The 17620-nt window shown below is 39.0% G+C and overlaps 1 protein-coding gene across 13 annotated transcripts in view; it reads right to left on the bottom strand.

Annotated features, from left to right (window-relative positions):
• STRBP (spermatid perinuclear RNA binding protein) overlaps positions 1–17620 on the bottom strand; it is a 161162-nt gene that overhangs the window by 16371 nt on the left and 127171 nt on the right. For 12 of the 13 annotated variants that reach the window (XR_008656499.2, XR_010119970.1, XR_010119969.1 and 9 more), the window contains exons 13-17: positions 13591–13749; positions 10465–10599; positions 10125–10265; positions 6970–7093; positions 2329–2373 (exon numbers count right to left, since the gene is read on the bottom strand). Coding sequence is in view for 10 of the 13 variants with exons in the window: in XM_063636001.1 (XP_063492071.1) it covers positions 2329–2373; positions 6970–7093; positions 10125–10265; positions 10465–10599; positions 13591–13749 (604 nt within the window). In the remaining 3 variants the exon portion in view is untranslated. The remainder of the gene's footprint in view (positions 1–2328; positions 2374–6969; positions 7094–10124; positions 10266–10464; positions 10600–13590; positions 13750–17620) is intronic. The other variant, XM_063636002.1, reaches the window with a different exon arrangement.

The following is a 17620-nucleotide window of genomic DNA, read 5'->3' as shown; positions in this document are numbered from 1 at the left end:
TCAAAATCAGGATGGCTACATCTAGGAAGCAATTTCATTGAGTGGGCTACCATGAATTCTGAAAATCAAAAGCAATGCTATTGAATCATGTTCTAAATTGACTGTAGAAATCCATATGGGTTCTCAATGTGGCATATCACATATTCCAGGAGAAACGGGTTGTCAAGGTTCAAAGCATAGCTTTCCATGCAGACCTCAGCTCCAGCTGGAGCCATGGCCAGGCGTTTACTTAACTTCTTAATGGCTATGGCCAATATTGGCATGGCAAATCTGGAAAGATTAATTACTTTCTGAATTTGTAATTAATACGTTCTTGTGGCCTCACAAACTTCTGCATACTCAAGCATGATTTGAAATCTGCTCCTATTCCTATTCTAATATTTAACCTATGGAGAAATCACAAAGCAGCAACAGCAGGTATTCAAGAGCACCAGATGATCAGAGGGAAATTACCCCACATGCAACAGCTTTACAAAGGCCAAAAGACATATTTACCTTACAGCCAAAATAAAGCATTGTTTTAGTAGGTTTGCATCACAGTAACATTTAAAAACCAAATCTTTTATGTGAAAAATGGGGGCATCAAATTTTGCCAGCTTTGGAAGTCAGTTATATGGCACATGGAAGAGAGGAGCTTTCTGATGTAGGGGCTCAGAGGGCACAAGGTGAAAGTATAATGTTAAAGGAGGAAAGGGAGGAACAAGAGAGAAAAAAAGACCGAGGAAAAACATGAATGTAACTTAGAATCTAGATATAAAAGTATTTCCAGAGGAAAAATCAAGCTCTAGCAAACCTTTACTGAAGAATCTGAAACTTACTGTATGTCTAAAAGAAAGACACAGATTTAAATATCTGCCCCAAGCGGCAGATGCTTTGGCACTTATACAAGACATAGTACGTGAGTCTAGTGAGCCAAAATGTATTTGGATAAACAGACCAGACCTAAGTCACAGAGACGATGAGGTGGTCAGGAGACCCAGAAACCAGCTGAATAGTTAAAAGCAAATGGCCAAACCCAAACCCAAAGGAACTAGAGAGTTTGAATTTAGAAGGAAATCTGGGTAAGCTTATTATTGCATTAGTTTCCAATTCCTAGTTACCCATATGGCTCAGTTCAAAATATGGGGAAGCCTTGACCACACCTGAGTGTGCCAGAGGATATAAAGGATATAGCTCCAGGCTCTGCACTTTGCCTAAAAGAAAATTTGCTCCAAAAGTTTGACCCTTGTAGCTTCACATCTTTCTAGAATATAAACTATTTTAATGGGCAAAGTGGTCAAATTATTTTCTACTTATGTCCACAGTTACGAAATCAGATGAAGGTTCAGTTTAGCAGTTTTAGGAACACAATTTTCATCCAGACAAAAATGGCAAAGCAGATGCGTGAAGAGAAAAAGCACAATGCGAAGGTCTGAGGCTCATGTAGAGGACTAATGCCAAAACTGGCAATACAGGAAGGGCCTTTCCCTGCTGTGTGGATGCACAGCCAGCCTGGGGCATGCTGACACACACACTCTTGCACACACACTCTCTCATGCTCTCTTCTCTCAATGACAACACCCTGCAGATGGCTGATTCTATAACATGTAGCACCTGAGTAGAAAAAAATGTCTAAGAGCATATCACTGACTCCAAACCTATTGCCTCCATTGCCACATAAACCTCATTCAAAAGTTATCCAAAGGGCCACTGGGGTTCATTTATGCATTTGCTTTTATTTTTTATTTTAGAGGGGAGAAGAGAAACACCTATGATATTCTAGCATGTACTACAGACTTCCTGCAGTGAGCACTTAAGTAAGACTGCTGGTGAAACCGACTATCACTTCCTCTCTAGGGCCAATGATACCCATTTACTTCAACCCCAAAGCAAAGTTATGGAAAAGAATGAAGACTACAAATTTGAAGTGAGCAGTTCCTATTCTTGACAAGTTACCCACAACTCACACGGTTCCAAACCAGAAACTTAAGTGTGGCTTTATAACTGGTAGGCAGCCAAGCTAGCAACTGGGTATGGCCCTTCAGTAGCCTTTGAATGGAGTATCAGTTGGCTGTAAGAAGAACTACTTAAAATATTTAATTTCAATATGGTCAGAAACAGGCAATTAGAACAAGCAGTCCTTCAATCAGGCAAAGCGGAGAGAAGAGCAACTCCAACCAAACCAAGAACCACAAGGTTGTGGCATTTTCAAAGGGAATTTAAGTTGGGTCACTAGAATGAATAAATCTGAGATCCTCCAATTAATTTACAAAAACCCTAGATAGAAACTGTGCTTTGGATTGCTGTGACAGTCGCTAAGCGGAGATATCAGTAAGATGGTGTACATACCATAGGCAGGAGCAGCTGTGCTGTAACCATATGGTGTTCCATAGCCTAGTGCAAAGAAGAAGAAGGCAGATCAGTCCAAGACCCAGGGCAATCATCACTGGCCCAATTCACAAGCACCACCTGCTCAGCACCCTGGGCCCCGGAGGACTTCTTCCAGGTGTTGGATGAATGAGAACCACTGCCAGAATGGTCCCAGTCTAGCCACTCTCTGTGTGCCTGCTTAAGATGTGGGAGCTCCTCACCATGGCCTACAAGGCTCTCCAAGATGTGCCAGCCTATCCTACATCTCTTTCTCACTGCACTCACTGACCCCACACTCTATTTGAACTATCAGTTCCTTGTCTGGGTTCCCCACTAGAGTAGCAGAGACCTGGTCAAACTTATCCGTCATTGCATCATCTGAACCTAGCAGAATGTATGATATATGTAGTAGCCACTCACTAATTTGTTGAACAAAAGAATACTTAAAACCACTCAAACTACCAATTTCTCAAAGTTGGCAAAGAGAACTTTCCAAGTATCTTCAGAAAGTAGTGAGAGAGCAGGCTGAGGTCTCAATGGCCATTAAAATGGGCATATGAGTCAGGTCGTGAGCCCAAGGGCAAGGTCTATGACTTGCTGGTATTTCAATTTCTGGCCCAATACAGGGTCTCTCTGTAAATGCTGGTGAATTTGACATCAGCCTCTGGTACCTATGAAAAAGGCTCACATTATTAAGTAAAAGCAAGTACAAAGAAGTTTTTATACCATATTAGTAGGGATTACAAATATTATCTATATTAACAGAAGCTGCAATCTTTACTCTTTTAGTAAAACAGCTTAGATATAGGTAATATGTAAATAAAAATTACTTGGGGCCAGGTGTGGTGGCTCATGCCTGTAATCCCGGCAATTCTGGAGGCTATGGCAGGAGGACTGCTTGAGCCCAGGAGTTAGAGACCAGCCTGGGCAATATAGTGAGACTCCATCTCTACAGAAAAACAAAAAATTAGCTGGGCATGGTGGTGCATGCCTGTAGTACCAGCTCCTCAGGAGGCTGAGGTGGGAGGATCACTTGAGCCCAGGAGATCGAGGCTGCAGTAAGCCATGACCACACCACTGCACTCCAGGCTGGGTAACAGAGAGAGATCATGTCTCAATAATAATAATAACAACAACAACTTATTATTCATTTATAAATGAAAAAAATTTCTAAAGTAGAACAAGGGCACAAAATCACCATGGCACTTTTACACAGTACCCAAAACAAATGGAGCTTTTTCACATTACGACTCCTTTTTTTGTAACCATTTCTGCTATTCAGAATGATTTCATTCCCTCCTTCTCTGGATGACCAAGCGCAACTCACCCTTGAGACCAGGATCAATTATCACCTCCCCTGCAAAGTCTCCCAGGCTTGCTGTTCTCTCTTTTGCCCAACCCATGTTACACCTGCATCATATTGCATTGTGTTTACTCAATTATCTGGTCCTACCCCAGGCAGTCACTGGGGCAGAGGCTAGGTCTTCTTTGAATGCCCAGTTCTAAATCTCCTGTTTGAGACAACGCATTCAAATGTATGCTGAAGAAGTAAACTGCTTTTAGGGACCAACTGAAACAGTTCTGAGGGATGAAAAATTTTTACTTTTTAGTCTATAGTTAAGTCATATAACTCAGTCTGAGTGCTCACTAAATCATATTCAAGAGGACACATGTAGCTGAAATAAGCAGTAGGAAGAGGAGACAGATCAGAGGCCAAAAAAGAAATTAATTGTTAAAAAAGGTTGGCTATCAAATTTATTCCAGAAAACAGAAGCTGTTTGGCTAAGGCTGCAGTTCTAAGGATTATACCAAAACCTCCTTAAGAAGAAATGAGACCATAAGTACTAACTAGGTCATTAATCAGGCCACTGGAGTCCTGATTCTAACTTCACCTTTTACTAGCAAGGTATCTGTGAATGGCACCTGTTATTTAACCTCTCGGAGCTTCAGTGTTCTATGTACAGTAACTGAGTTGCCAGGGGAATTTAATTAAATAATACATGTAAATATACTGACAACAGTCCCTGCTGCACAGAATATACTCTGCAAATGGTATATAACCTATTCAATATCTAAAGGGACCTAATCTGAATCTTCTCTCGGCCATAAAATAACTTCATTTTTAAAAGCTTCGGGAGACAGGCCTTTCAGGGAGGTCAATGCAATGACACAAGAGAGGAGTCACCATAGAGTAAAGCCTGGCAACGAGCGGCCATAAACGGTTCCTTTCATGATTACTGCCACTGGACCATAGCCATTTACCACTCCAGCAAGTGGTAAAGGGTCCGCGGCAACAAGAGACGTGACCAGATTAAGCCCCAATAGAACACATCATCAAAGACAAGAAAGATGGTTCATCTCTATAACCCACCTATTATTATGAATGAAAGCTTCGCCCTTTCAATAATACACTGAATAAGGCTAAAATTATTAAATATCAGTAGAAATAGTGAGACACACAGAAGACTGTCTTAATTTTATACACATAAACTATATCACACCATAAGAAATTCATAACTTTTTCCTTTTCCCTCAATGCTCCAGCTAAAAACCTTAGGAGCTGAGATATCCCTGAAACATCACTCTTCTTTCTATATATTCAATACATCAATTTTGCTTCCTTTATATTCCTCCCATCTGTTCTCTTCTTGTCTCTCCCTATCTTCTTCCCTGCCTCCAGTAGCAATACTATCAATGTCTCTTGCCTGGGTTAGTAGTCTTCAGTAGCCTTTTTTTTAACTGAGGCATAATAGATGTACATAGTTCCGGGGTTCATGTGATAATTTAATATATCCATGTAATTTATAAAGATCAAATCAGTGAACTTAGGAAACCCATCATCTTAAATATTTGTCTTTATGCTAGAACCATTTGAATTCTTCTCTTCTAGCCAGTTTGAAATGTACAATACATTACTGTAAACTATATGCCTTCTAACTGATCTTGTCACTGCTCACACCTATCCCTACATCCAGTTCTTCACACTATAGAAAGACTAACCTTCACAAATAAAGTCTGATCTTGTCACTGTTCTCCTTAGAACCCATCAAGACTTAACACTGCACTTAGGGTTCTAAGACCAAAATCCAAACAACGGCCTCCAGGCCTGGAACTGAGTCGTCCAGCTTTAATTCACATCATTCCCCAGTCTCTCCACTTCTGCCACTCAGTGCTCACCACATTCCACACATTCTGGACTTCTGCTTCTTCAACTGAGCCAAATTCCCCAACAACAGCAACACAGGGTCCCTACACATGCTGTTCCTTCTGTGTGCGACACTCTCCCATCCCGGTCTTCTTTGAGTTAACTCTTATTCATTCTTCAAAGCTCAATTCAAATGTCCCTTCTTCTGGGAAGCCTCCAGGGACCCACTAAACTAGACCAGGTTCCTCTGTTACATGCTCTCACAGCAGCATGTCCTTCTTTTTCATCGTACTCATCTCAGTTTCTTGTTGTTATTACTTGATTAATCTACCTCTCACCCTTCAGACTATAAGCTGCATGAGAACAAAATCCATGTCTGCTGTGTGCCAAAGCAGGCACATTCCTTGAGCAATTTACCTACTAGGATTAGCTTCTAGAAGAATCATTCCAAAGCCACATCATAAAATTTCCCAAATGGCCTGGTCTTATTCTTTGAGGAAGGCACAAAGTGAACCCTTAGGGATGTTACCTAAAAAACAATGACTGGATAAGACCCAATCTTCATCACAATTTCATCTTGATCAATATCTACAAGTGGTTTACTTGTCCAGTTAAAAGTACTATACTTTCAATATTGTGAAGAACTTGATTTTTAACAAGACAGCTGGATAATCTACTGTTAAAACGACGTAAGAATTAGAAGGGAAGGCAGAGAGAGGGCATTCTCCCAAATCTTCTTTAAGCTGTGTGGTGGAATGGAAAGAGTATGAACTTTGGAAATGCAAACACCTACATTCAAATCCTCGCTCTGTGGTTTAGTGGTTGCTTCACCCTGAGCTAGTTGCCTTATCTCCCTAAATCCCAGTTTCCTTCCTTGGAAAATAATTTCTACCTGATGAAACACTGTGAAGATTAAAAACAATTAAATTTAATTAATTAAATTAAAAACAATTTAATAAGTAAAATTATTTACATGAAACGATCTAGTACATATAGTAAGCTCTAGATAAATTTTTTTTTCCTTTGTGTATTTCTTTAGCCTTTGATGGTTCCCAAACGTTAAGTTTAACAAACACTAATAATGCCAGGCTTCACCCTAATTAATTAACCTCTTAGCAGTTTTTCTCTCCTGTTATACCCAACCTGTCATCTATGTCCTCAATGAAAACACCCTGCTCAGGCATCAAAATTCTCAATCTATGGAACATCCTTTAATTCCTTGTCAAAATACAGTCCCACAACCAAATGCAATATTGCTCATCTGTCATCTCCCTCCGGGTAGCCTCTCCTCACTCAGCAGATTCCAGGAGAACATCTATGACATTCTGCCAATTCTCTACTTTTAAATTTCTGTGTACATTTATGCCTGTGTTATATTTCCACAAACCCTGTACAACCTTAGAAAATGAAGGAGATACTATTCTTTGAATTTTGGCCCAGTAAAGGGGGCCAATCTCTTGCAGTTTGTACTATACCTGGAGCTATGTAGCCAGGAGCAGCTGTCGCCCCAACAAAAGCTCCCCTTGTTAGAGTTCCTCTTCCTCTGCCCCGAACAGCTTGGACTGCTGCAGACACAGCTGTATTCACAACACCCTTTGCCTGTTAAAATAACACATTTTCATTACTGAAAGAAGAAACATCTTATTTCTTCTATCGTCTCTTCAATGCACAACCACTATGAGAAACTGCGAGCACGTGGATGAGACCATGAGCTGTCTGTGATCTTGAACCTTCAATTTATCATCTGAAAAAGAAAAATGATACCTACCTTACAGAGATGTTAAGAGAATAAGCAAATAACTTCTTTTCGCTTAAGTGTTATCCAGAAAGAGTTCATTTTCTACACCAAATTTCAGTAATCAATTTATATCCAAAGTCATTTTAGGCCTTACTAAAGTAATCATACACACTTGGTACCTAGGTTCCAAATCCACTAAATTATCTGCCGACAGGCAGAAAATATCTCAGCAACTAACTACATAGAATTAACTGTGAATCTGAGGGGGCTAGTGGGGGAAAAATATAAAGGGCTAAGACAGGAGGACCAAAGATGAGGATGCCAGTTGCTGCTCTAAGTAACTGTGACCTCAGGAAGGTAATATGATTTCCTTGAGCCCGATTCCTCTGCTGTTTGTGTACATATGTATCCACTACTAATTATCTTTTTTTTTTTTTTTTTCCTGAGATGGAGTCTCGCTCTGTCACCCAGGCTGGAGTGCAATGGTGCGATCTCAACTCACTGCAACCTCCACCTTCCCAGGTTCAAGTGATTCTCCTGCCTCAGCTCCCAAGCAGCTAGAATTACAGGCACCTGCCACCATGCCTGGCTAATTTTTGTATTTTTAGTAGAGACAGGGTTTCACCATGTTGACCAGGCTGGTCTTGAACTCCTGACCTCAAGTGATCTGCCCACCTCAGCTTCCTTTCAAAGTGCTGGGATTACAGGTGTAAGCCACCATGCCTGGCCCCATTATTAAATAAATAAATACCACTTTGAAAGCCCCTTCTTGCTCTAAAATGCCATAATCTATGGAAATCTCCCCACTAATTAAAAATGTGGATAATGATACCCACTTTGTTTTCCTTAGAGTAGAAACAGTAACCGAGAATTATAAAATGAGAATAACAATACTTTGTTTTCCTTACTTTAGAGTAGAAAGAACAATGAGAACAGATATAAAAACATTCTAAAAGTACAACAGATAATACCGGGAGTAACAGTAAACAGGACTGTTGAAAAATCTCTTTTCCAAACTAAATTTTAAGAAAATCAAAAGGTATGTAGTTTCAAATTGAATACTATAGAAATGCAACAAAAACTCAAGCTAGAAACAATTAAGATTCCCCACTATAACCAAGGTGCAAGAAAGTGGTGCAAAGCCTCAAAGCGTACTCTATGATAAAGTCAACAGTGTCTAAGAAGCTGAAAGAGTCAGAATACACATTGGTTTATCTCACTTTGAAAATGCTCCATCCTTTATTCTTTCCAGGATAACCTCTACCTCTAGTATGAATGGACAGGAGACAGTTTCAAGGTTAACTGTGTCATGCACAGGGACTGCCGTTTTTGTTTTTCTCTGGAATAAACCAACCCACATATCCAAAATAGACTGTTTCTTGGCCGTCAAGCACATTGAGCACATGAGTTTTATAGCTTCTAGTATGGAAAATTTCTAAAAATGAGTGAACTTCATGTAGACATCTTTCTTTTTTTAACATGACTTAGTCAAAAGTAGTTAGGAAGCAACAATCTGGCAGTAGCAGAATGATTCCACACAAATCTAGCTCATGTCTAGTAGAAACAAACTTAACTACCTAATAAATATTTGCACATGGGCTTTTTAAACTAAAATTAGCTGACCAAATATAAGATGTAATATGGGAAAAAACACCACAAAACAAGGTCATAAAACAAGAACCATCTTTCAACTAATTTAGAACATACTTTGTTCCATGTTTACCAGAAGATTTTAGAAAATACAATCTACTTGTTTTTGACATGTATAATTTAAAGGCTTTAAAAATTTTTTCATCTCAGTAAAAGTAAGTTTTCTCTACCTTTTAGATCCTAGAATTTAAGCAGTGTTTATTATAGCAAATACAAGAAATTTAAACGAATACAAAACAAATTTTGAGATGGATACAATATGCAATAGTAAAATGTCCATGGCCATTGGAAGAACTACCTGGTTCTAGAAGGAACCCCTACCATCAATTAGCTGTGTTACCACAGGCAAGTATTTCCATTTCTTTGGGCCTTGTTTCCTTACCAGTAAAATAAGATCAATTCTACCCTCCCCTACAATGGACATAGCATATATAACGGAATCTAAATATAACGTTTAACGTAGAATTAAACAATCTAAGCTTCCTTTTATTACTTTAAGCATTTTTAATTTCTATCATATAATATATTCCGATGTTATGTTACTATACCAGTACTCTCCATGAGGCACAATGTGTCTTATATTTACTTACTCTTTCCCTCACTATCAGGCATATGGTGTATGACTAGAAAATGTTTTCTGAATGCATAAATGAATGGATGGAAGAATCTCATATCCACAAGCATGTAATTAGAGGGCCATCTTTTCTAAATACCTTGCTAAGATCCTGGACATTCAGTAGCACTGACATTCCCAGTGTCAGTAAGGAACAGACGCAATACAGTGCCAAATTTTATGCGGTCTGCAAAGGAAACCCAAAATAAACAATGCAAAAGGACGAAACTGCAAAGGAATTGGAAGAGCACCTGCAGGCTGATGAAAGCAGAGCCTCAGGTGCTCCTGGCAGCTTCCCCAAACTAAACTGCTTAGACCTCACCAAGGTCCAAATTACCTCAAAACTTGACTTCATCAAGAATGACCTCAACCCTCCAAATAATGCTAATAGCCTCATATATACGTATAAATATATACACGTACATATATATTTTGTTTAGAAAGTCCATAGAACATGAAACCACTAATCAGATTTGTATTATTCATGATCTAACCCAACGCAAAGGTTGCCAAGTCCAAGAAAAAGAAACAAGTTCAGAAAAAGCTCAAGTGGCACATGGACAGGAAAGAAAATTTAATTCCTGTAACATTTTTCACAGGTTCTGCAAAGGTTTCATGTTTACTCATACCTGAGGGATAATCTTCTTTTTCTTATTATTTGCCGCATTGGGTCCAGAAAACAGTTTCTCCAAGGCAGCTAAAGCTGCGCTCGCCTTTGCCACTTTCTTATTTGGACCTGCGCCTCTGAATTTCTGTCCATCTACTTCTACCTACAATCAAGAATAACACCTTGCAATTATCCCATGCAATTCCTCTATGTCCTTTTAACTTAAATAGATTATGACACAGAAAACACCAAAAATCAAATAGTGCCACAAGAACTGACTCAGTCTAAAACTTTACATTAAGTTCAGGATATCCTATGTCTTTGAGAAGAAAGATAAGGCTGGCTTGCGTCTGGGTACACACCTCCATTACAAAGCGCTTGTCATGACTTCCACCAGTCTCTGAGATGAGTTCATACTTGAGACCTCTTCTTTTTTCATTGAGCTCCATTACAGGGTTTTTGCCACTTGCTGTGAGGATAGGGCCCTGAGTTCTTACCTATAAGAAAAGGGAATCTGAAGTTTCAATCAAGTAAGATTTTAGAATATTACATTTCTTATTAATACAATTATGCTAAGAAGGAGGCTCAAAAATTCTACTTCAAAGCACTCAGGGGCTAGAATGAGTCACCTCTGTACACAAATGGCAAAATATCATTAAAGCTGTAAAAGCTCTACAAGCAGTAAACATTGCAGTCATCTGGCCAGCCTTCCTTCGAAGCAGTATTCAAGACCAATGCAGCCTCACCACTATGGGCCACTCCAGGCTCTGCTCTGTAGTGTTCGTGATCTAAGAACAATACTCTAAATTACTAACAACGAGAATAGAACAGTTTGGATTCACATGATGCCTGAGGGTTCATCATTTTTCTTCTTTAGGGTTAGGAAGAAATAACTCTCAATTTGGGATGTGAGAGGGTAAATGTTCCTACACACCTCTCAGTCACTCTAAACAGATTTAAGGGGACCTAAGGTAAAAACAGTTGGCTATAGACTATGGATTCTGAAATTTTAAAATAACAATAAAGGCAGTCACTCTCTGCCCTCAAGGAGCTAGAGTGTAGTGGGAGGGACAGATATCATCACTGCAAAATAACGTATGTTAGAGAGCAGATATATGCTATGGAAATAACTGACTTGAGGGATAAGAATAGAAGTAGTGAAATAATTCATGTAAGAGCATGAAGGTGCAAATGAAAACAGAGGCTAGCATCAAAAGCAAACTAACAAATAAATCCACAAAATACAACTATAATTTTGAGAAAGAAGAAACCAAAAGATAGGGCACTTTTTGAGGTCAGAGATCATGTCTGTAATTCCACCACAGAAGAAATGCTGAACACACAAAATAAATGCCCAAAAGTGCTAATTTCTTTTTTTTGTTTGTTTTTTGTTTTTTTGTTTTGAGACAGAATCTCGCTCTGTGGCCCAGGCTGGAGTGCAGTGATGCAATCTCGGCTCACTGCAACCTCCACCTCCTGGGTTCAGGTAATTCTCCTGCCTCAGCCTCCTAAGTAGCTGGAATTACAGGCACCTGCCACCATACCTGGCTAATTTTTGTATTTTTAGTAGAGACAGGGTTTTGCCATGTTGGCCAGGGTGCACTCAAACTCCTGACCTCAGGTGATCTGCCTGCCTCAGCCTCCCAAAGTGCTGGGATTACAGGTGTGCGCCACCACGCCCAGCCCAAAGTATTAAGTATTACGTATATAAACCTAATGAAAATCAAGATTCTCTTAGTATTCTGTGCAGGTTGGATAAGTGGTTGATGCTTCAGACGTGAAACATCAAAGGACAAGTTTAAAAACATCAGTAACATCAATAAACATCTCTTCTTGATGAGTTCTTATAATCTGCATTTTTTGAATTTCAAGGCAAATTTCTAGTCACTGTCTTTAAAAGATAATGAGTGATTTTTGAAACTAGGTCTATAGTAATCACTCTATGCTTTCCAAACCTGAAATCATGTCTACAAACATGAGTCGAGGCATAAAAATATCTGAATTTTAATAAATTACTATTATTTTAAACGAAGAAATAAATAAGGGCTTTCTTTTCTCCTTGCTTCCTACCATTACTACAATATACAGAAACAAACTATAAACGTAGTCACTACCAAAACTTCTTATGTCAGTGTAGCTGCTACTAGTGCAGCCCACACTGCTCTCTCCCTTTCTAATTACCTTTGTACTTAATGGTCTGGACCTCATAATTAATGAGCCCTTTTTTCTTTATTATATGTAACATTGTCAGCAAAACAATATCTTGACCTGTGACTGCCACCTGTGAATGACCGGTCCCTCTGAGCAGCCGGCCATGACATCATCTGTCCTCCACAGCATCACAAGAAGTGCCAAGTGTGGCTTTCTCAGGCTTCAGCCCCATCAATCCTGTCCACACTGGCCCACTTGGCACTTCTTAAACATTTACTTTCACAACTCAAAGTCATAACACCTCCTCATCCTTCAGTCCAGAATGCCTTCTCTTCCCCACACGGCAAAGCTCATCATCTGAAGCCTTGCTCACAGTGGACTCCCTTTGATTTTACATGATTGTGTAAGTGTATGTCTAAGAGTCTCACAACCCCTTCCTCCTTCAAGATTTGACATTATTATGTTCATTTTGCCATCACAGTGCTTATCGCATTATATTACCATTTGTTATAAACATGTCTTTTTGCCCTTTTAGCCTGGGAGCAGCTCCAGGCTCTGCACACAATTTCTGCAACACCTGGCACTAAGCAGGTATTAAAAGGGATTTATGGACTGAAAAAATTAGTTTATTAATTAAGTCCTTAATAAATACTTATTCATACAAATGACAAAGTAAGCCTTTTTTTTTAATGTAAGCTCTTGCTGTTACTTTAAAGCTAATGTTCTTTACATAGAATGCAGTAAACATGGGTTCCATGAACTCCCCAATGTACTGTGTATACTCAGTACTTGGATTTCATCCCATTCTATTATGTGCGACAGTAAGTTCCCAGTCAGGACTTAATTAGGGTCTGAGATACATACTGTGTCAGGCTATGCCTTCCTTCAGGGCTGGACCAACTAAACGATGACCCAATGCACCCCATAGCTTAGCACAAACTTCAAATAATCCCAATTTCCTCCACTACATCTTGTAGTTTTCTGCCCATCAGTTATTGCTGATACTCTTGGTATATTCTGAAATATTGGAAGCAGCTTCCATGGCCAGCAATCAGGAAATACTAGTTAAATTAGGGTATATTCAAGTGTTGTGCAGTTTACAGATATTTTTAAAGTGAAAAAAATCAAGATGTAAAACTGCATGAAAAGATGACTGCCTTCATAGAGATTCATGAAAAAAACTGGATGGAAATAAACCAAAATAATAATTATGCCTGTCTCTGTAATTTATGTACAGGTTTGTATATGCTTTTGATTTTATTTATACTTTTCCACATCTCTCAAATTCCCTACAATGCACATCTATGTACTTTTTTTCTGAGAAAAAATAAGTATACCTCTAAGGTACTGGAGGTTTCAGTTGTAGAATTTCCAGTATTATTGCTTGAGTTTGAAGACACTGTTTCATTTTTACTTTCATTATCTGATTTTTCATCGGAACTCATACACTCAATATCTGCATCAAAGCCTGTTGGATATCCCATTGCCTGCAATACCTGTACAAATTACATTAAAATGCAGTTTTATTCATACACGAGAAACCAGAGAATAGACAAAATACTGAGAACAAAAGTTTTAAATTCATAGTGTTTGAACCATAAAACACCTTGCAGGAAGAGCAAGATGGTACTAAATCTGTCAGTCCTTGGTTAAATAGGGTATACCCACCAGGGTAGCACCACGGAGAAATGGGGAAAACCTCCTCAGGGTAATTGAGTTTAAATACAGGATGACAAATATAAACCTGATGCTACTCCTAGTTCATTTAATTTGGAGGTGAGAGGTAGAGAAAATAAATAGATAGCTAGGTTCAAACCAATAGGATAAGGACAGAAGTAGCATACTATAAAAAGTACCCTGGTCTAGAAAGGAAAAAATCTGAGAGTCGAATCCTGTATTTCTCCTCTGGCCCTCAATTTTCCAATCTACAAAACAGGAAGACTGTATTGGTTGACCTCTAAGTTATATGACTCAATCCATTAGGAGAAATTGGCCCAGAAAGGCAATCAAGAAATTTTTTATCTTTGAACCAACTTGCCTGTCAATTACAAAATAACGTCTAAAACTTTCTACACGTTGCTTCCAACATAAACCACAATCAAAATTTAAAAGATTCAGCCTCACGCCTGTAATCCCAGCACTTTAGGAAGCCAAGGCGGGTGGATCATTTGAGGTCAGGAGTTCGAGACCAGCCTGGCCAACGTAGTAAAACCCAGTCTCTACTAAAGATACAAACATTAGCTGGGTGTGGCGGTGCATGCCTGTAATTCCAGCTACTCGGGATGCTAAGGCAGGAGAATTGCTTGAACCTGGGAGGAGGAGGTTGCAGTGAGCCGAGATTGTGCCACTGCACTCCAGCCTGGGCAACAGAGCAAGACTCCGTCTCAGGAAAAAAAAAAAAAAAACAACCAAGATTCAGTCTCTAGGTTTATTCTCTATACTAAGTAAGTCAGGAATAATTTTAGTGTTGTATTTCCATCCCTCTCTCTCAAGGGCTGATTATGGCTACCTCCAGTGTTCAAACTTTTTATACTTTCATTCGATCCCTAGGATTTTTCTTACTTTTTTGAAATAAAGCTTTCAGAACAATGTGTACATATGTGTGCATGATTGTGCACAGGCATGCTCACACACCTCCACACACACGAGTGCCTTTTAATACCTTTCTGATTATACTGCTTTTTAGATATTTACAAGAGAATATGTTCACTTTTTGTAAGCCTCTTTCAAAGGAGGTTGATACAGCTTTGTCACTAATTAGAGGTTTACATCAGAGGATATAGGGACAGATTCCTAAAGACCCTTGCATTCGTTTCCATTTTTAACTGTTTTAAGTTGCTGAGATTTAAAAGCAACATCATATTTCTTTATAATAACAACTGTACATAATAGGTGCTCCAAAAAATGGTTATGGTGGCCACACAAATGAGAAGCCAGCCTTTATAAACAACTGCATCTTGTATAAAGGATTTTGCCAATATAAACAGGGTTACCCTAAACCAAAACATGGACCTACATAGAAGTCTGTACCAAGAGAACTTGAAATTAATTCACACAATTCATATGGAGAACTTGGCATTCTTATCATAAATAAATGTCTTGTATTTGCTCGGGAGTAAAGCCAAGAACGCTTTTTTAACATCTTAAGTTCTAAAAGTGCTCAGGTAATACTTTACACTAAGTACATTAACATCATTTGTTTATATCCTTATTAATATTTTATTTTAAAAACACCTTCTCCACTGTCTGAGTCCTGTAAATATGCTCTCCCTGAGAAATCTCATCTCCGAGAATAGCTATCATTCCAAATTAACACTAGCCAACACAGGCTGCAAGTCAAAAGCCAAACATCACAAAGAAGTTTGATTTGTTTATTCCAATAAAAACTAAGGACATTCGTCTTTTCTCGACTCAACATAGACAATAAAAATAGGCTAATATAAATTATTTAATACTTCTCCCCACCCTTTTCTCACATATCAGATTTGCTTATTATTATTACAGCAACATATTTCAATACATTTACAAATATTTTATATAACTGGTGGATTATATCTCAGGAAAGTGTCCAACACAGTGTAACCAAAAAATTCAAATCAAATCATTTTTTATGAAGTTATTCTAACAGTATTTACTAGCATATGCTAAGAAATCAAAAAAGCAGGGAGTTCTCAGACCTCTGCAACTGATAAAGATTCTCTTCTTAACCGAACTCTAGACAGGATCCTCTGAGCCACGTTTTCATCAAGGCCCCATCCTTGGGCCTTGTCCTTAAGAACCATGTTGTAGCAAGAATCCTGCTAAATTGGTTTAGCCAGAATCCCTCACCCTCAATATTTAATCACCCTCAATCTGATCAAATTTGGTATCTGATCAAATTTCCTCATCCCCCATTGATATGGTTGGTGTCCCCACCCAAATCTCATGTCAAATTGAAATCCCCAGTGTTGGAGGTGGGGCCTGGTGGGAGGTGATTGGATCATAGGGGCAGTTTCTAATGGTTTAGCACCATCCCCTTAATGCTGTCTCATGACAGAGTTCTCAAGAGATCTGGTTGTTTAAAAGCATGTGGCACTTCCTCGCCCTTCTCTCTTCCTCCTGCTCGGACCACATAAGATGTGCCTGCTTCCCCTTCCACCATGATTAGAAATTTCCTGAGGCCTCCCTACAAGTCACTATGCTTTCTGTACAGCCTGCAGAATCGTGAGCCAATTAAACCTATTTCCTTTATAAACTACCCAGTCTCAGGTACTTCTTTATAGCAGTGCAAGAATGGACTAATACGCCCATCACTGCCCTGGTGGTATCTGATCACCCTGGCCTGCTCTGAGCAAGAATCCTAATAGGTCCCATTTAGCCAGAAATCCCCCTTCATCCTGATGTTTCCTCATAGTAATTTTCCATCCACTGATCCATCCCTGTTCCTTGGCTACAAATCCTCACTTGTCCATGTTGAACTCAGAATTGAGCCCAGTTCTACACTGAGGTCTCTTTTCCCTATTGCAATAATAGTTCCTGATAACACACTTTTTTTTTTACTGTTTTAACAACTGTCCAGCTCTGGTTTTCTTCGGCAGAACCAAGTTTGTTTGGAGTCCATGTTAATGCTAAAAAACCAGTATACCAAAGAAAAGTGAATTTCAAGTATCTGGCAAACAAATTCAAACCTAATACATCAATTAAGCTTAAAAATGACAAGATCACTCATGGAAACAAGGTGACTGGGAAATCATCTGTGTGTAACCAAATCCCTTTCTTCCTGGAAGAGGGCTGAGGTTAGCAAAGGCTGAGACTGAGAAAGATGTTATTCTCAATACTAGGGGCCAAGAATGAAAAGAAAACACGGCTCTCTACATCATGGCTCTCTACTCAAAAGAAAGTAACATCCACGGCTTCTATATAATAGAGATCTGATTTCATCAGACTCTCAGGAAATCTGATGTCTCTAAGAACCTCTCCAAAGAACCTTCCCTTCACCTTCATCCCCTTCTAGCGGATCTTTTCCTCACAATGACTAAGATTCTTTTCATGTAATATGGATGATTATGACCCTAAAGGTATCCTTTGTGGGGGGCTGCCAGGATAGAGAAGTGGAATAGTGAAGGGAAGCCTGGCCACTAATTTTCCATCACATTAGGGTGCTTGCTGCTCTGCAGCCAGGCCAGACTCATGTGAAACTACTGATTTCTTCTTTTCTTCTGATTTGATTCTCTGATGTGATTTGTCTTAATAGGTACAAAACCCTCACCAAGCGATTAAGAACTAAAAGGATTTTTATTCAGTTGGACCTACTTTCATAAACACGTTAGATGCAAAATTCTTTCTCGCTCACTTATAAACAACGCATAACATGTGATATAACTTTTA

The sequence above is a fragment of the Symphalangus syndactylus genome, chromosome 3 (assembly GCF_028878055.3).
Source record: "Symphalangus syndactylus isolate Jambi chromosome 3, NHGRI_mSymSyn1-v2.1_pri, whole genome shotgun sequence".
NCBI classification, from domain to species: domain Eukaryota; kingdom Metazoa; phylum Chordata; class Mammalia; order Primates; family Hylobatidae; genus Symphalangus; species Symphalangus syndactylus.
The sequence above is the reverse complement of the archived record's forward strand: the minus strand, read 5'-3'. Positions and strand labels throughout refer to the sequence as shown.